This window comes from Stegostoma tigrinum, chromosome 17 (genome assembly GCF_030684315.1).
Source record: "Stegostoma tigrinum isolate sSteTig4 chromosome 17, sSteTig4.hap1, whole genome shotgun sequence".
Taxonomy (NCBI): Eukaryota; Metazoa; Chordata; class Chondrichthyes; order Orectolobiformes; family Stegostomatidae; genus Stegostoma; species Stegostoma tigrinum.
The window spans coordinates 40,420,193-40,442,969 of NC_081370.1; the positions used below are offsets into that span (position 1 = coordinate 40,420,193).

Below are 22,777 nucleotides of genomic sequence, written 5' to 3' on the forward strand. Positions count from 1 at the left end.
GCCTGAATGGGTGGGGTCAAACTCCTACAGAACCAAGATTTTTAGATTTAGCTTTCAGCAGTTGCTGGGGACTTGAAGCTGGATGTGGAAGCTCTTATTCCTCTCTCTGTTATGGCAAAAGCTGGGCTTCTCTTCCTGCTGCTGGAATCTATTTTACTGAATTTGCTTTTGCCAAGGGTGTGTTTATGAGTACTACAATATCAGAACAGTTAATTAGTAGTAGCTAATATATATATAATATTCTGTTAAGCATTACAACAGAGTTACATGAAAATAAGTTGCTGTAAAAGCTCAACGTAGTGTGGAGCTGGAGGAACACAGCAGGTCAGGCAGCATCAGGGGAACAGGAAAGTTAATGTTTCAGGTCAGGAGCCTTCTTCAGAACTGTAAAGGCTCAGCGGCAGCTGTGACAAGAAATCACAGTTGATATTTTGTGTCCAGTGTCCTCAGAACTTCTGAGGAAGGATCACCAGACCCACAACATTAAGTCTGACTTCTTGTCACAGATGCTGCCGGACCTGCTGAGCTTTTCCAGCAACTTGTTTTTGTTTCTAGTTAGAGCATCTGCAGCTCATTCATTTCTTTTCAATACAGCTACAGTTCAGCCAATTCTTTTCTTTTATTTTTATTTTGTCTGTAATTTGATTATAGTAGAAACACATTATATATTTTGCTTAAAGTTGGGTAGTTCGACCAATCAAATTGTATCTGGAACACACCTTACACCTTAAAGTAAGAAAAGGCTAGGCTGTAGGTTATCTTCCTAAAATATTTTGAGTAGATTTGGTCTGATCTATTTTAACCTCTTGGTTATTGTTTTTATGGAAGATCAGATGGGATGTAACTGAAGTGTTAGAGTCTGCAGATTACATTTTTGATTAGTAAACCCACACACTGCTGGATTTCAACATAGGTGCAGGGCACTTCTTAGTTTGCTGAATAATATACACCACGGGGCATGGAAAAGTCAGCCAACTGTTATCTCCAGAACAGATTTCTCTCAGCAATATTCAAGTTACCACAATATGTGTATACATAAAATTCAAAAAACAAGAGATGAATTTTAACAAGTTCCCAATCACGCATTTAATTCATTTTTCATGTCTCTGTGGTATTAAAAAAATCTGATTAAACACCTTCATTTTTAACATGACTAAGGTATGCCATTGTTGCTGCATTTTGTTTTGTGGGAGGGCAGCTATTCAAGCAATGCTTAAGTATGAAATAATGGCACAATCTGGGTTTCAGTATGTGACACTGAGTAGGAACAATACAAGAGAAATTGCAACAAGAAAACTGGTCACAATAGGGGGTTGACTTAATGTTGCAAAGGCTTGAGGTACTTTGCTGAGACAAATGATAAAGGGATGTGAGCTTATTCTGGAGATAAATTTGCAATCCATATGATGCATAATCCAATGCAGAGAGTAAAAAAGACAGACATTAAGAGAACTGAAAGGTATGGAGGAAGAGCAAGTGAAAAGAGAAAAAAGAGAGAGAGGTGGACTGCAGCGGTTCAAAAAGGCAGCTCACGACCACCTTCTCAAGGGCAATTAGGGATGGGCAATAAATGCTGGTCAGCCAGCAACGCCCATATCCTACAAGTGAATTTAAAAACAGGTACAGAGAGAAATGAGAGGGGGCATTAAAAGATTGTGTGTGGGAGTAGTAAATAGAGATAGAGAAGCTTAGTGAAAGACAGAGAGAGAAGTAAAGAATAAACCAGAGTGGGAAAGACAAACAGTGAGAGTGAGAAGAGAAAGAGAACACAGAGAAATGGACAGAGAGGCATAGACACACAAAATGAATAAAAAGATAGAAATTAAGAAAGCCAAACATATAGAAAGAGAGAAAAAGAGCAGAGACATCTAAAATGAAAGGGGCATTGACGGAATACAGAAAATTGTGAAGAGAGAGACACAAACACACATGCAGTTAAAGAGATAAGCACTGATAGTGACAGCAGAGGGCTAAAAAGTAAATTAGACAGCAGAGACAAACACATATGGAGAGAGACAGAAGTAGAGATATCCGGAGAAACAAATTAAATCAGGGGCATGGAGACCATCATTGAGATTGAGACATACGTTAGAGAAAAAAAAAGAAGAGAAGCAGAGCCCAATAGAAGCCAACAGAGAGAGGGTGTGTATAATTGTGGGTCTACTGAACTGACTCTGCAAGAAATCCTTCAAAACAAACAATGGAATCACAGTAAGTCCAAACAAGGAACACAGACAATGAATCTCATTGTATCCTGTTCATCATTACTAGCTGAATATTTTGCCGTACATCTATCAGGTGAGATACCAAGTCGAGGGAACTAGATAACACAGTCATTCATTGTAATCCCAGTGCGATGTAATTTTAACATTGCCCTATATAACATAATTCACCATATTTGACACCTTGGAAACAAAATGCCACAAGTACTTGACCTAACAGTGCTTTATTTCACAAGTGTTCTTTGTTCTGATGTGTTCCCTCAAATGATTGGAAGAGAAGACCTACCCAGAAAGAAAGCTATTACCTGAACACTTAAGTAACTTTTCAGATTGGCTCGAGATGCAGCCTCCTCGAATGCTCTCCATAGTCTTGTCTCCATGGTCTGAACAAAACTGCAGAACTTCACAATGTCTGTTGTACTCACAAACTGCAGCACTGGGTCAGAAACAACAAGAGAGAGAACGTTATTAGCAAACACAAGAATTTCCTTTAGATGACAAGCCCTATTAAATCCTCTGCCATGTACGGTTCTTTTACAGCCTGCGTGGGGAAGATTAAACTAACAGACAGTGCTTATTCCAACCTTCTTGGACTGCTGTAAAATGCTCAACGCTGACTTTTTACTGTTTCCACTGAAAAATAAAATTACTAAAACATCTTGGTTGATCCAAAGTCACTGAGCAAACTGAGATTTCACTTCATTACAAAATTAAGATGCTAATACAAAGCTGTCACACCAAGGGAGCACTGCACTTTCTGAATTGCAGTGTAAGACAGCCAGTACTGATGGAATTCTGCAATGATGAACAGCTACTACTGAAGGAATAATACCTGGCCAAGTGAACAGTACTGATGGTATCATGCACTGTCCACATCCTTGAAGAAAAAAAAATCACTGCTGTTTTTTGAAACTTGTTGACTGCAAACAGGCATCTGTGTTTCCTACTTTACAAGATATTTATTTGGATGTTACAGTCCTGAAGCCATGGAAGGGGCTATATAAATGTAAGCCCTCTCTCTTTACTTAATTTCTAACACTTCTGATCGTACCAAGTTTAATTCTAGCCTAAATCATTTCCATATCAGCTCAAAGCCAAAATAATCCTCTTCGCATTCCAGTAGTCGTGGAATAACAAACCCAGATATGCTTGCATTACTGATATTTCACTTAATCTTCTCCCTATTTCATGGGAAGAATGAAATGCTTCAAAAGTTTTCAAAATTTCTGGAACATGTCAAAATAGATACAGTGTGACACTATATTCTGCCCACATACAGCCAGTCTGAAATTCTCAAGCCCAAAGTGCACTTAAGAAAGACCAAGGTTTTAGAGCAAAAAGAAACATTTGCATTCATATATAGCACTTTTCACAACCTCAGGACATCCAAAAGTACTTTACTGCCAATGAAGTGCTGCTGAAGTAAAATGGTTGTCACAACTTAGAAAAGTGAGGCACAATAAGATTCGCCCCTGAAATTGCCATGACTCCATCAATATCATGTCACTGCTGGCTAAGGCGATAAGTATTGGCCTGACCTGCAAGGGAGCACATGAGTGGTTGTTCAAGTCATTACATTCGACAGGGCCTTGCTTTAAGTCAAGTTGAAATTGCAAGCTGTAAACTCTGTGTAAATCTGGTACTACAAGGTTAAGATATATGCAATTGTCAACTTCCTGATCACAGGCACACTGGTTGCCCATCACAACTTTCTGTGGTATGGGTTTTGAACAATTCACTAAAATCAGGTTATCTGTTGCCGTCAACTGGCTTTGGGAGGTAACTGCATGCTAACTGGCCACCATGCTCCCTGCAATGCAGCTGCGATGACATCGCAAATGGATTAGCTACAAAGAACTTAGCGATAGTGCTACAGAAATGCAAGGTTTTCATCTCATAAAATCCCGACAGTGTGGAAGCAGACAATTTGACCCATCAAATCCACATCAACCCTCTGAAGAACATCCCACTCGGACACGCCCCAAACCCCAATCCTATCCCTGTAGTCCTGCATTTCCCAGGAGAAAGCATGAGATAACAAGGTGTAGAGCTGGATGAACACAGCAGGCCAAGCAGCATCAGAGGAGCAGGAAGGCTGACATTTCAGGCCTAGACCCTTCTTGAAAAAAGGAGAAAGCATTCCTGGCAGAACATTCAATAGAAAAGGCATAGAGCATTCCAGAAGGCACATAACCTGGCTGTAATTTTGACAAACTAAATTCTGTATTTTTAAATTTTATTATAATCGAGTGGGACTTATATTTATTAGAACAGCATACTATGAGAATCTTGTTTTATTTGGGAATAGTTAGTAGTTAGAAAGGATTTATTCAGTTTTTTAATAATTCAGTTGATTTGTTCACAGTTAGAGTTACATAAATAAATTGTTACTTGTTGACTGTAAATTGAATGTCAGGGATTTGTTTTATTTAACCACTACATGTTGCTGAAAGCCAGGTTACATCACTTTTCACACTCCTTTTAACAGATTATAGAGCAAGGTGCTCATCTTTGGGTGTTTTGTTTGTAGTTTTCAGAGGGGGGGTCGATCTCAGCTTTATAACAGTGTCCAGCTGGATGGGGAATGGCAATAACTTTGTCTTTTGTACAGCACAGGAAAGATGTTTCACAATAGTTGAAACTAAATCATACAAGGAATCAACAGGACAGTTGACCCAAAGTTTGGTTAAAAAGTTGTATTTTAAGAAGCATATGATTGGAGAAAAATAGGTAGGGGACTGTGGGAATGGAATTCATTGTTTAATGATATTGTATATTAGTTCTATTTATAAACAAGAGGTGAGGATGAAGGGCAGATTACCTGAAACTGGTTGTTCAGGTAAGACATAGACACTTGCAATGTGTAACTTTGCAAATAAACATAAAAGTGCGTAAAGATTGGTTCCTGCTCTATTTTTCACCTAACTAGGAATGCACAAGAAGCCAGAATTCAAGGAGGGTAGGACTGGATATGATTAAGGAGATAAGGAAAGGAAAACATTGCAAGAATTTTAAAACAAAGACAAACATTTTAAATTTGAGTCATTTCTGTTATGATTGATACTGTGTCATTCAATGATCAACTCTCATATTCAAAACCTGGAAACCATAATTGAATCAGTGTCTTCATTTTGGGGATGGTTAGGGGAAGAAAGTGTCAGGGGAAAGAGGGAATCATTTGGAATGTAACAAGTTCAAACAAACCTGTTGGACTATAACCTGGTGTTGTGCGAATTCTGACTGTGTCCATCCCCAGTCCAACACTGGCAGCTCCACATCATATATTAATCCAGCCAGTCCTGTCCTGTCAATGAGCTGGGCAAAGCAGTAACTGAACAGCTGGCAACTGATGCATTCACATTTCACTTAAAGGTCAATTCTTGGATGTGGCTCCTGATCACTGATATGCCATTTTATAAACTTACTGGTTTCCCTTGACAATTATAGTAATTAGTCAACCAGTTTCTCTGCCCTGGAGCTGTGATGTCTCCTCTTTCCACAATGCTAATGTAATTGGGTTTAGCACCATCTCTCTATGTAAACTCACTGTTTCCCAGGTCTCAAAACATTCTTATTATTTCCTCCCTTTCCACTTCCTCTTGCATAATCCAACTTTATACTCAATCTGAATTCTGCTCTCTGCCTTAGCAACATGCCACACCTGGTCTGTCAGGGTGTTTTATTGTGGCCTCTCATTTAATAAGATGAATGGGCTGTCTTTTACATTGGATTGTGAGCGACTACATCCTAAGTCGTTATCACAAAGCATGACTAAATCACAATAGCTAACAAATGTCAGAAGGTACTGTCCATGATTTGTGAAGAGTAAGCCACAACTAGGTCCTCTATCCTGTTTCAAATGAGATGAAGGTCAGAGAGAGAAAAAAACACAAGCAAATACGCTCCAGTTCGTATTCCAACGACTCCAGTTAGGAATACAGCTGAGGCTCAGATCTGATTGCAGATACCAAAGATATCTAGTTGGAATAGACGACAATCAGTCTTGGGTTGATCAAAAGGTCAAGGCTCCGTATCCAATTCTGGCCACTTCTCCCAAGTCTGGGTTGTTTGAACTGTCCCTTTAAGAGGTCAAAGGGGTTGAATTTCCACAGAGGTTCAATCCACGGTTAGGTTTCATGACTGTACTTCATATGTGTAAAGCTCCAGAAATCAATTCCAATGGAAAGATCAGTGACCTGAAAACTCTACTGGTCCCCAGGTGACAGGAATGAAGTATTGGGGAAGGGGAGCTGATGAAACAGCAGGATGGCTCCCAAATGCAGTGCCACCAAAATTTTGTGCTGATGATGGCGTGTCCCTCTGTCAACATCCCCAGCACTGTCCACAGCCACCCAGACAAGCTTTATTGAGGCCAGCTCCCTGTGGCAGCCCCTAGGATCAAAACTCCGTGCCCCAAAGAATGTGTGTTGAGAACAAAAGTCAGGCCTGACATTTCCGAAGGAGTTTCCCCCGTGCCCTTTCCAGGCAAATCGGCCTCAGGTGCCTCGTTTTTCATTTTTGATTACTTCTCCGAGGTGATCTCCATTTTGAGAACCTCCAAGGTCTGCTACCTGCCTCGGAAGCATCCATCGCTCCTGGTGCCATTGGTGAGGCGTCCAAGCTGTTAGGCCTCAGTGGACAGGTAGCATCAGGATCTTGCCCACTATCTTTAAATGGATGGTAAACTCACTGCTGGCCAATTACAATGCAGCAAAATCACTAAGTAGGTCCCACACCCAATAAGCACAGACTCGAACAGGACTAGCTGTTTAGTGTGACATGATGGTCCAAAGGCCCAACTATGATACCACCCATTAACTCTGCATTTCATTCTCCATAGACACTGCCAGATGTGTTGAGTATCTTTCAGCACTTTCTGTTCTCATTATGGATATTTGGTATCTACAGTATTCAGCTTTTAGTTTACAATACAGCTTAACATTTCTCAGAGGTAGCATCTCCTAATTAAAAACTTGGTGTTCAATTCCTGCTTCAGCAAGCAACATAGGCTGGCATTTTGCATAGTATTAAAAGTGTCCAACTGTGTCAGAAATATTATATTTTAGTTTAGGTCATTAAACAAAGGCTTCATTTGACCTGCTCTGCGAGCCATTGAAATTCAAATATTCAAAGAGTACAATGTTATCTCAAGCAACTTGCTTCCTCAACTAAGGTCAGAAAGATACAACTGATTCATCTCATTACCATTTGTGAGACATGGGTGTAAACAGAATTGTTTCATATTCATAAGAACACAGCAAGTAGGAGCAGGAGTAGGTTATTCAGCCCGTAAGGCATGCTCCGCCACTCAATTACTCCCTGACCAATCTACATCATATTCTCTGTCCTAATATCCCTTAATTTGTTCAATTTCTAGAACTCTGTCCACCTCTACATTAAATATACCAAATGAAAGATCCTCCACAGCCCTCTAAGGTGAGGTATTATCCTGATGACAGCATCAGTTTACTCAATTGGCTAAACAACTGGTCTCTGATGCAGAGTGATAGCAACACTGTGGGTTAAAATCCTGCACCGCGTGAGGTTACCAGGAAGGACTCTCCTTCTGAAACCTCTCCCCTCACCTGAGGCGTGGTGACCTTCAAGTTAAACCACCACGAGTCTTCTCTAACAAGATAGCAGCATTATGATCTAGGATCACTGCAGTGACTTTCTCCCAGATGACCATTATGAACACCCTGTGGCATGTGAGAGATAATGGGAACTGCAGATGCTGGAGAATCCAAGATAATAAAATGTGAGGCTGGATGAACACAGCAGGCCCAGCAGCATCTCAGGAGCACAAAAGCTGACGTTTCGGGCCTAGACCCTTGATCAGAGAGGGGGATGGGGTGAGGGTTCTGGAATAAATAGGGAGAGAGGGGGAGGCGGACCGAAGATGGAGAGAAAAGAAGATAGGTGGAGAGAGTATAGGTGGGGAGGTAGGGAGGGGATAGGTCAGTCCAGGGAAGACGGACAGGTCAAGGAGGTGGGATGAGGTTAGTAGGTAGGAGATGGGGGTGCGGCTTGGGGTGGGAGGAAGGGATGGGTGAGAGGAAGAACAGGTTAGGGAGGCAGAGACAGGTTGGACTGGTTTTGGGATGCAGTGGGTGGAGGGGAAGAGCTTGCAGTGCCACAATGATGCCACCCGAAGGTTGCAGGAACAGCAACTCATATTCCGCTTGGGAACCCTGCAGCCTAATGGCATCAATGTGGACTTCACCAGCTTCAAAATCTCCCCTTCCCCCACCGCATCCCTAAACCAGCCCAGTTCGACCCCTCCCCCCTGCACCACACAATCAGCCCAGCTCTTCCCCTCCACCCACTGCATCCCAAAACCAGTCCAACCTGTCTCTGCCTCCCTAACCTGTTCTTCCTCTCACCCATCCCTTCCTCCCACCCCAAGCCGCACCCCCATCTCCTACCTACTAACCTCATCCCACCTCCTTGACCTGTCTGTCTTCCCTGGACTGACCTATCCCCTCCCTACCTCCCCACCTATACTCTCTCCACCTATCTTCTTTTCTCTCCATCTTCGGTCCGCCTCCCCCTCTCTCCCTATTTATTCCAGAACCCTCACACCATCCCCCTCTCTGATCAAGGGTCTAGGCCCGAAACGTCAGCTTTTGTGCTCCTGAGATGCTGCTTGGCCTGCTGTGTTCATCCAGCCTCACATTTTATTATCTTGGAATTCTCCAGCATCTGCAGTTCCCATTATCTCTGGTACTGGGTAAAGGATGTTTTAGATTATTTGCTACCACCCACCCAGCCTTTGTATCGGCCTATCAAGTGATTAAGTTGTCAACTAAGTGTACCTACAGAGGGGACACTGTTCTTGGATAACAAGAAGATTTATTGCATAATAGCAATGAATGGAAGTACATTTTCATTAGGCATAAGACTTCAGGGAGCTAACGCACATGCATCTGTTTCCTAACTTAGAAATCTTTGTCTCCACCCAAAAGACTGCATGTGGCTTCAGCACAATGCATGGAGATAATACAACATAAACCATTAACTCCTTCATAACCATTACCTTACGAAGAATTAAAAAGGTTCAAAACCCTTTTGGGAGTGAAGACCCCGCTGTCAGGGGAAATATTGGTCCTGTTGGGCTCTGTAAGAATTTTGAATGCCTCAATGAGAATTTCTCTCATTATTCTAAATTCTAGATAATATTGACTCGGTATGCTCAATTTCTCCTCACAGGGCACATAAGGCAATCCCATTATTCCAGGAATCAATCTGGTGAACACTTATCACATACTATCTCTTCTGTTAAGGGGACTAAAACTGTACACAGTACTCCAGGTACAATCTCACCAAAGCTCTATGCCAACGTAGGAGGACATCTTTCTTCTTATATTGAAACCTTTTTGTAATAAAGAATGTAACCAGATTAGAAGGAAGCTATTGTTATTCATAACTTCCATGCCCACAGATTGCGGCACTTCTGCAGTGTTTAAATACACCTTCTTCCTTATTAATCCAAATCAGGCTTAGTAATGCGTTTGGGGATCAACTTGCTCCACTCAAATTTTCTGATTCTGCAGAAGTGGTTAAATTGAGATATCAGCTATTGTTTCATGCATCTGAGTTTGTTCAGCTGGCAAAATCCCATAAAGACACATTAACCTTTTACTGCAAAAGCTAACTGAAAACCAGATCTAATTTACAACAAAGACCAGAAGTTTTTTGGAACTGCTGAGCAGGGAAATGACAAACTGCTCCCTAAATTCAACGAAGCTGGGCCTGTCAAGAATTTGGCAGGTTTTGAGTGCACCAGGGAGCTGAAGAGGAGTTTTATTTACTGACCCTGTGTTTTTCTTTCTCTCATCTTTTGTCTCTCCCAAGGATGTTACATAGCTGAGGGAGTAGTAAGGGCTGTTGGCAGTGATGATACCACGAGGCTGGTTATAACGTTCCAGACGTCTGAAGTGGCTTAGAGCAAGCAACCTTGACAGATGCTCCCCACCCATCCAAAGTCAAGCAAACTTCTGCACTTTTTTTAAAAAGAAACACTTAACACTCACCTGTCTTTAACTGGAACCATCGGGCAGGCGGTGGGGCCCACGGAGAGGCAGAAATCAGGACGGACTGGAGATCAGGTACATGTTGCTGCATGTCTCGGTGGAAGTTCTCAATTCCATACATCGTAATTGCTTCAGTCACAGCGGATGGAATGTACACCTCATTCCCAGTCACAGCGTAGAACCCAATAAACACCTTATTTCTTCTTTCAAGACTTTCAATCTGGAACAAAATAATTTTTTAATGTCTCCTATACCTCATTCTTGCTGACACCTCAGAAGTACTTCAATGGCCAAAACACAGTTTGGAAGGTTCTGAGGCCACGAAAGCCATGAAGAAATGTATTTTTTATTGAATCTACCTTGTTTAATTTTATGTGAATGGAGGTCTTTTAATAATTTTCACACAGAATGGTGTTTTGAAAGGAACAGGCAACTCATGTGAACGTAAAAACAGGAGCAGGCTATTCAGCCCCTTGAACTTGCTTTGTCATTCAATCAGACCAGGCTTGTCATAAACATGTATGAAGTGTTAACATACATTGTTCCATGAATGGAACTAATTGTCTTAGTCCCACATCCAATGGTAACTTACCCGATAATCATCTATGACTCTACATCTTCAAAGGTCAACTGACTTTCAGGTTTCAAGATAATAACATGTGAGGCTGGATGAACACAGCAGGCCAAGCAGCATCTCAGGAGCACAAAAGCTGACGTTTCGGGCCTAGACCCTTCATCAGAGAGGGGGATGGGGAGAGGGAACTGGAATAAATAGGGAGAGAGGGGGAGGCGGACCGAAGTTGGAGAGTAAAGAAGATAGGTGGAGAGAGTATAGGTGGGGAGGTAGGAAGGGGATAGGTCAGTCCAGGGAAGACGGACAGGTCAAGGAGTTGGGATGAGGTTAGTAGGTAGATGGGGGTGCGGCTTGGGGTGGGAGGAAGGGATGGGTGAGAGGAAGAACCGGTTAGGGAGGCAGAGACAGGTTGGACTGGTTTTGGGATGCAGTGGGTGGGGGGGAAGAGCTGGGCTGGTTGTGTGGTGCAGTGGGGGGAGGGGACGAACTGGGCCGGTTTAGGGATGCAGTAGGGGAAGGGGAGATTTTGAAACTGGTGAAGTCCACATTGATACCATTAGGCTGCAGGGTTCCCAGGCGGAATATGAGTTGCTGTTCCTGCAACCTTCGGGTGGCATCATTGTGGCAGTGCAGGAGGCCCATGATGGACATGTCATCTAGAGAATGGGAGGGGGAGTGTAGAGGAAGCCGCACCGGGTACAGTGGATGCAGTATACCACATTGGCAGATGTGCAGGTGAACCTCTGCTTAATGTGGAATGTCATCGATCACTGTGGGGGGAAAGTTGCGTTCCTTAAAGAACTTGGACATCTGGGATGTGCGGGAGTGGAATGTCTTATCGTGGGAGCAGATGCGGCGGAGGCGGAGGAATTGGGAATAGGGGATGGAATTTTTGCAGGAGGGTGGGTGGGAGGAGGTGTATTCTAGGTAGCTGTGGGAGTCGGTGGGCTTGAAATGATCGAGAACGCCCTTGACCGCGTCTCCCGTATTTCCCGCAACACATCCCTCACACCCCGCCCCCGCCACAACCGCCCTAAGAGGATCCCCCTCGTTCTCACACACCACCCTACCAACCTCCGGATACAACGCATCATCCTCCGACACTTTCGCCATTTACAATCCGACCCCACCACCCAAGACATTTTTCCATCCCCATCCCTGTTTGTTTTCCGGAGAGACCACTCTCTCCGTGACTCCCTTGTTCGCTCCACACTGCCCTCCAACTCCACCACACCTGGCACCTTCCCCTGCAACCGCAGGAAATGCTACACTTGCCCCCACACCTCCTCCCTCACACCTATCCCAGGCCCCAAGATGACATTCCACATTAAGCAGAGGTTCACCTGCACATCTGCCAATGTGGTATACTGCATCCACTGTACCCGGTGCGGCTTCCTCTACATTGGGGAAACCAAGCGGAGGCTTGGGGACCGCTTTGCAGAACACCTCCGCTCAGTTCGCAACAAACAACTGCACCTCCCAGTCGCAAACCATTTCCACTCCCCCTCCCATTCTCTAGATTACATGTCCATCATGGGCCTCCTGCAGTGCCACAATGATGCCACCCGAAGGTTGCAGGAACGGCAACTCATATTCCGCCTGGGAACCCTGCAGCCTAATGGTACCAATGTGGACTTCACCAGTTTCAAAATCTCCCCTTCCCCTACTGCATCCCTAAACCAGCCCAGTTCGTCCCCTCCCCCCACTGCATCACACAACCAGCCCAGCTCTTTCCCCCCACCCACTGCATCCCAAAACCAGTCCAACCTGTCTCTGCCTCCCTAACCTGTTCTTCCTCTCACCCATCCCTTCCTCCCACCCCAAGCCGCACCCCCATCTACCTACTAACCTCATCCCACCTCCTTGACCTATCCGTCTTCCCTGGACTGACCTATCCCCTCCCTACCTCCCCACCTATACTCTCTCCACCTATCTTCTTTACTCTCCATCTTCGGTCCGCCTCCCCCTCTCTCCCTATTTATTCCAGTTCCCTCTCCTCATCCCCCTCTCTGATGAAGGGTCTAGGCCCGAAACGTCAGCTTTTGTGCTCCTGAGATGCTGCTTGGCCTGCTGTGTTCATCCAGCCTCACATTTTATTATCTTGGAATTCTCCAGCATCTGCAGTTCCCATTATCTCTGACTTTCAGGTTTCACTCTCTTTTGGTAGAAAGAGTCCCTACACTTTGTGTGAAAGAAATGCCTCCTGATTCCCTAAAAGCTCCAGCTTTAAGATGGTGTCTTCGTAACTTGATTGGTCTGCAAAGGAAACAGTTTCCTATCCTACTGAACCTTTACCACATTTTCAACAAATTTATTGGGTCACCACTTAATTGTGCTACAAGCCAAGCTATGCAAACTCTCCGTAAAAATACAAACCCTTCAGCCCCAGAATCATTCTGGTGAATCTATGCTGTAACCCTTTCAAGGTCAATGTGGGAAATTTGATTTTTTTTCACAGTTCAAATGTTTGTCTGCACTCACATGCAAGATAACAAGTTTTGAAATGTCAATGCTTTTCTACTGGTGACCTGGAAGCTTTCAAAATGATCAAAGGTATTCGAAAAGTTAGATGGTAAAATATTGTTATCCTCATTACCAAGGCAGCAATGAAAAAGCATGGAATCAGAATCATCACTTGAAAAATGAATTGGAAAACACTGGATTGGCCATGACAATTGTGCAAAAGGAATTAGATAATTATTCAAAAGTTGTGTGAAACACATTGTAAAGAAATGCAGGATACACTCGTCAATGAAACCCTTATTCTTGCCTTTGTTATTTCTAGACTTGAATACTCCAACACTCTCCTGGGTAGCCTCTCACTTCATACCCTCCGTAATCTTGAGCTCATACAAAGCCCTATTGCTTACATGAAACAAAGAACTATAGATGTTGGAAATCTGAAACAAAAACAGAAACTGCTGGAGAAACTCAGTAGGTCTGGCAGAATCTGGTGAAAGAAAGTACTGTTAACACTTTGAGTACCGTGACCCTTTCTCAGAACATTTCTAAAGGGATTCAAAATGTAATTTTGATGCTGCCAGACATACCATGTTTCTCTGGCGATATCTGTTTTTATTCCATTGCTTATGTGATTGTCTACAGCATTCATTCATCACTACCATGCTTGCTGATATAAACACTCCTGATCTAAGCTCAGATTTCCCTCTCTAAATATCTCCACCTTTCGAATTCTCTTCTCCTCCATTAAGATACTCCTTAAAAGGTGACCACTTTGATCAGGCTGTTATCAGATCCTGCAGCTCAGTGTCAAATTTTACTTGATAACACTGGTGTGATGCGCCTTGCAACATGTTAAAAGTTGCTAGAGAAATGCAAGTTGCTGCTGAAACAGTGAGAAAATGCAACAAGCAGTGAGACAGCTTTAGCTAAAGAGGCAGCAAAAACTCAGTGATAATGGGATGATTGATCTTCTCCTGTAATGACAATTCAGTAACTGTATCCACTGATGACTATCAAAGTTATAGAGAACAGGGCTTATCAAGCATGGGTTCACAAGTTACTAGAGATTTTAAGGGACCTGCCAAATCAATATCCTTCAAGAACAAAATCTACTTAAAGATCTCATTATGCGATATAAATTCCACTGCCCTGTTTCTGACACTTGAAGCACAACTCAAGAAACTGCACCCACTCTGAACATTGGAGAAAACAGAAGGTGAAGGAGATGTGCCACTATCTGTGAAGTTGGAGGACAGGTGACCTGGTTCTCCAGTCCTGCCTTTTTGGAGTCCTTTTCTGGCAGATCGCATAGTCATGTTGCACTCCCACCTTTCATAACTTGGTTAAGTTTTTTGAAGAGGTGACAAAAACGATTTATAAAGGCAGGGCTGTAGATGTTGTTTATACGGACTTCAGCAAAGCATTCAATGAAGTTTCATACGGTAGACTAGTTCGTAAACTCAAATCACATGTGATCCAGGGGGAACTGGCCAATGGGCTACAAAATTGGCTTGAAGGTAGGATGCAGAGGGTAGCGATAGAGGGTTGCTTTTCAGACTGGAGCCTATGTCCAGCAGTGTGCCACAAGGACTGGTGCTGGGTCCATTGCATTTTGTCATTTATATAAATATGATTTGCATGTGGATACAGGAGACATGGTTGCTAAGATTGCAAATTACACAAAAATAGATGATGAAGAGGACAGTCAAGAAGATTATCTTTGTACAATGGGACCTAGATTAGATGAGCCAATAGGCTGAATTTAATTTAGATAAATGTGACGTGTTGCATTTTGGCATTTGGGACTAGGTCAGGTTGGGATATCTGCTCAGCACAGATGAGTTGGACTGAAGGATCTGTTTCTGTGCTGTATGATTTTCTGACTATGTTTAGTCGTAAGTTGCAGGGTGTAAAGGTTTGAATTATATTTGTTGAGGTTCTGCAGGGGAACAGTTGAAGAATTAACCAAAACCTGTTGACAAAGGTCATAAGTTTCACCTTTTTCTCTGCTGGCAGTTGGCCCCTGCTCATATATGGCAGCTAATCATAAATGCCAAAAACTTAATATGAGCTTTTTATTACACACACATTTGCAGTGGGAAGTAAGCTCACATCTGGTGGTCCAGTTATTATTCGTTCCTGAATTTGTTGCTGGCTTTTACAACATGACAAGAGCCTACAATAAAAATAGTACCAAGACTAAGTTTAACCTAAAGTAAGCAAAGCAAAAATAATTAATGTGTCATTTGTAAAAGATTAATTGCATCATGTTCTGTGTGTTCCGGAAGTTTTTAATAAAGTGGTGAGTTCCAAAAGCCAACTGGTGGATCCTTGTTATAGAACATGGAATACATAGTCATTGTAACAAGGTCAGCCAGCTGGACCTCAGAATATAATTTCTCCAAGTGGACCAGATTAAAGCTCCAATCAGGGAGCCCTGGCTGATATAAAAGGGTTGAGTGTCAGAGATATTGACACTGTAGTGCCTGAATCTGAGTAAGGCAGTATTCAGTCAAGGATTGTTCATGTGTAGGTAAGACTTGGTGAAGGGATATCGGCCTCTACGTAGGTCATTGTATAATACCCCAATTCATAGTTACTCACTTAATACAGCATGAAGCTAGAGGAATATGACAAAGCGTAACAGTTTTTAACGGACTGAACTCGGTATTTTAGCGAAGGATGATGATGCCTTTTTCTGGTTGATAATTGCAAACTTGCTCATAAGAAGGTAGAGACTTTGTTAAGCATTCTGCCCATCTTATTTGTCCTAACTCAGTGAAACAGACATCCAAATGAGTCCCACACACTTTCGCATTTTCTCTGCCTCAAAATCACGCAAGCTACTAGGAACAAGCATCTGCAGGTCCTTCCCAGCTGTGAAAAGAAACTCCTTTTTGAAGAATGTAATTTTTTTATTGAGTTGTTCATTGTAAACAGAGATAGGCAACTTTCCCCATTTATCAGTCAATGGAAAGGTTCATCCTCCCAAACAAAATCTTGTTACACCAACACCTATGGAAAAAATAATCAACTTTATCCCCTTCAAAATATTTAAATATACTGACTGCTGCACAGATTGTGTAGATTGATGGCTTTTTAAAATGATGTGGCTGTCATGGGCAAGACTGCTTTTATTTCCCATTCCTAACTGGCCCTAAAGAAGGCACTGGTGAGCTGCCTTCTTGAACTAACGCAGTCCATCACTTTAGCGAAGGAATTCTTGGATTTTGACTAGCGATGTGAAAGAATGTCGCTAGACGTCTACAAAGATTTTGTTTGAAAGAACTCACTTCATTCCCGGAACACTACCCCACTCTCATTTGCCGTGAGAAGATGGGGGTGAGCATCTTTCTTGAGTTAAACTGAGCAGACTGCAACATCATTTCAGATAAGAGCTAAGAGTCAACCAAGTTGTGGAGAGTCTGGAGTTATATACAGCACGGACCAAAGGTGGACAGCAGATTTCCTTCTCTGGAAAACATTAGTGGCCCCGAGTGTAAAATTACATGATTGACTGAAAAAAGTTTTTATTTCAGGTTTATTTAAATTTATTGAACTTAAAGTTCCTAATTGCTGGGATTTGAACCTACCTCTAATCATTAGTCTAGCCCTTTGGATTATCACCACTGAGCTAATTTAGCCCCAAATGTTAACCTGCAAGATTTCCTTGCTGCGACTTTCTAAGGTCAGTTGGAAGACTATTTCTCCCACAAGCTCATGACAGCAAGTGCATTTTGCAGAAGAAACTTAACATGAAATAGCTGACTTTCATTTGGAAGTTTGCTACCTAAAGCATGAGAAACACATTTCAACAGATTGGTCAGTCTTCCATTACTAATTCAGTCGCTTTCTCACTTGAAAAGCATTTAAATTATCCAGTGCTCCAAATGAAGCAATTCTAATCAAAACAGCAAATGAGGTCTTTTACTGCTAGGTTTTAACTTGTATCAGCACAATTTGAGTTAAGCAATTTTGCCTTTCTGATTTACATCTCTTTCAATTTTGCTCACATTGAGTGAATAATAGGTCACTTCATCATTACAAAGATATGAGCTAAGCATGAAGGAATGGTGGCATTTAAAGTAAATGTGGCAGTTGACGGAGTTAGATTGATAGGTTAAGTCCTTTACCCACATTTGCATCGGATCTCCAGGCCTGTACCTACTATATGCTCATTTTCCTCAGAGAAACTGTCAATATATCGCAGGGGCACGTGTTAGAGAAGGGAAAGATTTCACTTAAAGAGTCCGGTCTCTCAAATTTGACGGTTACTTACTCAACTTTATTCCAAATTGAAGAAATCTTAATGTTTCTTAGCAAGAATTCTCAAGTTTCTTCTTAAATCTGCGACCTGCACCTAGCTTAAAGCACTGTGCACAGCAACCTTTTACAAGAAGCTCTGCTCAACTAATATAGAATGAATTCTAAATGTCACATATTTTATATTTGAAATAGCAGCTCTGTGACATTGAAGCACTGACCTGAGCCTGTACATCATTAGTGAAGAAAGCTCGCTTCAATGCCTGTGTAAGTCCTCTTGTCATGTTCTGTTTAAGCATTATGTCTGCTCGAATTTTTCTTGATGTCACTGTCGCAACTGCAAAATTAAGAAAATCTGTATAAGCTTAAATTCAAACAGAAGTCACTTCAAGGAAAAGATAACTGAACGTCTAAATGTGTCAATTCTCAACAGCTTCAGGTCTATGTTTTGTGACCTAAGGAAAGTATGTGAAACGGAATTTACATTTATCCCAGGTGCTCTTGAAACTGCACAGAAGTAGTCACAGGTCTGTTGCAAACATATAACTTAACTGCAACCCACCACACGGAGGATATATGACAGGCCAATGCAATGAATTGCACTTTTATTGCTAAATCAGAGGTAGTGGGTTCAAGCCCCACTCTTGAAATCTAGATTATAACAAAAATTAAGGCTAGCATACAGACAGAGTGCAGCATTGTCCAAGGTGCCATCTTTCAGAAGAGACATTTAACCACACTCCAACTACTGTCTAGTGGAGGTAAATGATCCCATGGCACTACTTTGAGAAGGGCATGGAAGCTCCCCAAATTCCTGTCCAAAGTGTATCTCCAACAGAGAATGTGTAAAAATTAATTAGCTGGTCGTGATCACTTTGTGGAGCTTGCTGATTGCAAGTCGACAAATTATGTCTTCTCCTATATTAAAAAATCCCACACTTCAAAATGACTTCTTTCACTGTAAAGCGAAATGTCCGGAGGCAGTGAAAAGTGCTGCAGAAACATAAATTCTATTTAGTTTAGATTTTGCCTGTTTCTCACCAAATAAATGAAACAGACTTTGCTTGAGATCTTCTCTATATTATGTTCACAGAGACATTGGCACATTGTTCCCTCTGGGACTGTTACATTTATTCAACTTATCAGTCTTCATTAGGCTGTTTAAGAATTTTGAATTAATAATTATACTCATCAAAAATTAAGTGCTTAGTCTAGAAATTCTAAATGAAACACATTGGAATCTTTGCTATCACCTAACTTTGTGGTAATTTAAATTGTTTTGAAAATGATACCAGTACTTTATTTAAATATCACTGTGTGTGAATAACAGGGCGTGTTCACAATTAATATTGAACTAGCTGTATTCATGATGAACGTTGAACTCTCAACTTTAAATGCACCAATAATCTACACACATACAGCATGCTGAACATAGTAAAATGTTCCATCACTTCTCAGGAGTAATCATAAAGCCAAGTTTGACTTCAAGCCTCACAAGGTGACATTAGTAGAAATAAAGTTTGGCAGATTTGAAGGAATCTTAAAAAAGGAGAGAGGAAGAGATGAAGAAGTGGGAAGATTCAGGGAAAGAACTGGAGGGCTTCGGGACTGAGATTACATCTACCAATGGTGGTGTTAATGAAATACAATACACAAAATTGGAGGTACAGAAATATCACAGTGGGTTGCAGAGGCAGAAACTGCAGAATTGAGAGGGGCAAGGTCATATTGGGATTTGAGAGTAAGAGTGAGATTTGTAAAATTTGTTGTGTTTCTCATGTAAATATTTTTTGGTTAATGATTTCTGCAGCACTTTTCACTACCTCGGGACATTTCAAAATGCTTTACAGTAAAAGAAGTGCTTTTAAAGTGTGGGGTTTTTCTAATATAGGAGGAAACATAATTGTCCATTTGCAACTAGCAAGCTCCAGCTAATCTTTTCTATTGTAAAAACCCATCTGGTTCACTGGTGTTCTTTAGGGAAGGAAATCTACCGTCCTTAGTTGGTCTGGCCTAGATATGGCTTCAAATCCATAGCAATGTGGTTAACTCTTAATTACCCTGTGTCGTAGTGAGCAAGACACTAAGTTCAAGAGCAATCAGGGATGGATAATCAATGCTGTCTCAGGCGCCCACATCCCGTGAATGAACAAGTGAAAACTTCCCTTTAAATATACTTACGTTACTTGTCTACATGGTGACAAGTTCCCTTTATTGGCTAAGGAAGTTTCTCCTTAATTCCCCAGTGGATTAATTATTGGCTATCATTTAGTCATAATCCCATGGATTTTTAATGCTTCCCTGATCAAGCTCCTTCATACTTGTAAAGACCTCTATCAGGAAGCCATCCAGTCTTTTCTTTCAAGGCATAAAAATAGAAGCTGGTCTTGTATCCAACATGACCTTTTAAATCTGAAGTTTCAACAATTCTGCCAAGTGTGGGAAACTATTGTTTTCTCTTTCCAACAAATTCCTGGGAGGACTATGTATTAGGGATGATTTCATAGCTTCTCCTCTGAAAATATGTATTAAACTTTCTCGAGAACTTTATCTCTTTAACAGAACAGAACTTTTTCCAACAAATCTAAGCTAGAATTATCTCATGGAAAATATTTAGATATAGCTAGGGATCATCAACGGGGTAACAGTGGAATCTCTCCCAGCGGGAAGTAATAATAATTTCTAATGTTAATAACAGAAAACTTACAACCACATTCCTCCCCAAAACAGCAGCAGCTGGTTCCTAACAATCGGCTGAAAATCTGGTTTGACAAAGAGTCGGATCATTCTGATTCTAAAATAAAGGCAGAATTCTGTGGAGACTCAAATGAGAAGGATATGGCGTCTTAAAAATCAAAAACTGCCTTTCATGTAACCACAGATTTAGAGATGTATCGCTACCTGTCCTAACCCAGAGCTGATCTGACAACTTGCAGGTCAGACTAGGCAGCATGGGTAAGCCATCCGGAGTTCCAGCTCTTCCTCTGGCAGCAGTTGTCACAAGGTCTCCTGATGCCGGTGAGTCCTTCGGAGCCAGGGCTGTCGTGGTGATTGAAGTCAAGGCTGCTGTCAATGTCAGCGAAGACACCATCGACATTTTGCCAGTCTCAGGGTGGGGATTTGTCCAGGCGCCCATCTCCGTGCTGACTGTTGTCAGCAGTGTTGCAGGGGCCGTCCACATTGGGTGTGGGGCCACGGTTACATCGGGCACACGGGCTGATGCCGCCCTGGATGAGGCTGGTCTTTGATGTGAAGGCATTAAGGTTGTGCTGTTCACTGTGCTCGGGTGCCCCGTCATCAGGGCAGTTTGAGAGGTGGCACTTGATGCTGTGGATTGGTTGAGGGCGTTCGCTGTCTCATTGAAATTGGCTGCTGATGGAGTTGGCCAAAGATGGGCTGCCAGTGGTGTTGTCTCAGCTACCTCAGAGGCATAGTCAATCAGGGTCCTAAGAGAATCAAGCACTGTGGATGGAGGTGATGGGTTCAGCGGTGTGGCTTTCATGTCATCTGAGCTGGCCAAGGGTGAAGCTGTAATGACAGAAGTTGATAAGAATCAGAGGTAAAATAACACATCTCTGTGGACATTTATATGGATTATACAATGGCATGCAGGGTGATAGCATAGTTTTGCTGATTAGAGAAGAGATGGTTGTGTCATGAAAACTGCTATGACGTACATCGGTTGGGAAGATGAAACAGCTCATTTTGCAACGAATCATTAAATACAAATCCTCAAGCTCCTGCTGCAGTGGTCTCTCTTTAGCAAGCTGTGGGAGCAATTGAATCCTTAATGGCTCATTTTGTGGTTTTAATAGTTCATTGGCATTACTTCGTAGCATTTGAGAAACAGAACTTGAATAAATCTCCTGGGGCTATGACTAACCAAAGGAGCAAGAGCAGCAGGCTCATGGTAACACCAATACTTCTAAGTTTCCCTCCAAGCCACAGACCTATATCATTGATTTTCTTTACTGTTGCTGGGTGAGATGTTTGAATTCCCTAGCAGTGTCAATTGCCTTAATCAAGGCTTATTTTTAGATTTTTTTCAATGATTTCAGGAGTTCCTTATATATTCTTGCTAACCCACCAATGTGGTGCAGTCACATAGTAATGTTCTGTATATAAGTTGATTTATGGGATATTTGGGCTCATACAGAAGTAGAAATAGAAATTTCTTACACACCACACTACCTAAATTGGGTTAAGTCCACAAGCATAACTTAGCAACAAAGGTGTCAACATGACAGACATCCTGTTAAGTAAAGCGAATCCATCTCGCCAAACACGCCCTTTGACAAAATGATGAGGTACAATAAATATGTTTCAGTTGCATTACATGTACAAAGCTGTAATTTTTTTACCAGGCAGCCCACTACTATTTCTACTGCACCTCTGATCTCACACACAGGTTTCAATTTAACACTTGATGCAACATTGATCAATAATGATAATATATTGCCAAAGCTATTCATCTTGCCTTCAGCAAGAAAATTCACTAGAATATTCATTTAAGAGGAAAATCAACAGTTTTCAGGCCAGTGAATTATCAGGTATATTGGCTATACATCATAAAGATTAGATCAACAGCATATCCCTTTGTTTACTTGTGACAGGTGAGGTATAGACCAAATGCAAAGAACCCATACTTGCCAATCTCACAACATAGTGCCCAACATTTGATGTGATTCCACAATTGGACAACATTTATTCAATAATCCTGAGTGTGTGAAGAATTGCACTGACAACTAATTTAGGATTATCAGCTGGGCTCACACTGTGATACACTGTGTGTACCAGGAACTACATATTTAATCCAGGGCTCTGTTCTTTGCAGACAGAAAGTACACGTGTATACCCTGTCCCTGTCTCAACTCAACGAAATAAGCTGTAGTAATTAATTTCTTGGGACAAAGTCTTGACCAATCAGACGCAAGCAGTTTGGCTTAAAATTTAAGACGGTCTTGCAATTAACTGTCAATTGTCATCAACTGGTGCATTCTGCATGGTGATGTCCCCATCAATTAAGGTTCACTTGCCAATCAATCAGCACTTACTGCCCCAGTAGTCACTGACTGCCAATTGGAAAAAGACCACTTTATTCCTCACAATTTTTTCCAGTCTGCCAATACCTGCTTGCTCCTTGCAGTATCCTCCAATTTCTAACACTCACCACACCCTCCCACCACACCTTGAAGATGATACAGCAAAATCAGCCACCCCCA

General features: G+C 41.9%; 1 protein-coding gene across 2 annotated transcripts in view; it reads right to left on the reverse strand.

The window, feature by feature from the left end:
- kiaa1549la (KIAA1549-like a) overlaps positions 1-22,777 on the reverse strand; it is a 254,858-nt gene that overhangs the window by 135,089 nt on the left and 96,992 nt on the right. For both annotated transcript variants that reach the window (XM_059652107.1, XM_059652108.1), the window contains exons 2-5: positions 20,457-21,083; positions 17,777-17,892; positions 10,256-10,475; positions 2,528-2,658 (exon numbers count right to left, since the gene is read on the reverse strand). In XM_059652107.1, coding sequence (XP_059508090.1) covers positions 2,528-2,658; positions 10,256-10,475; positions 17,777-17,892; positions 20,457-21,083 — 1,094 coding nt within the window. The remainder of the gene's footprint in view (positions 1-2,527; positions 2,659-10,255; positions 10,476-17,776; positions 17,893-20,456; positions 21,084-22,777) is intronic.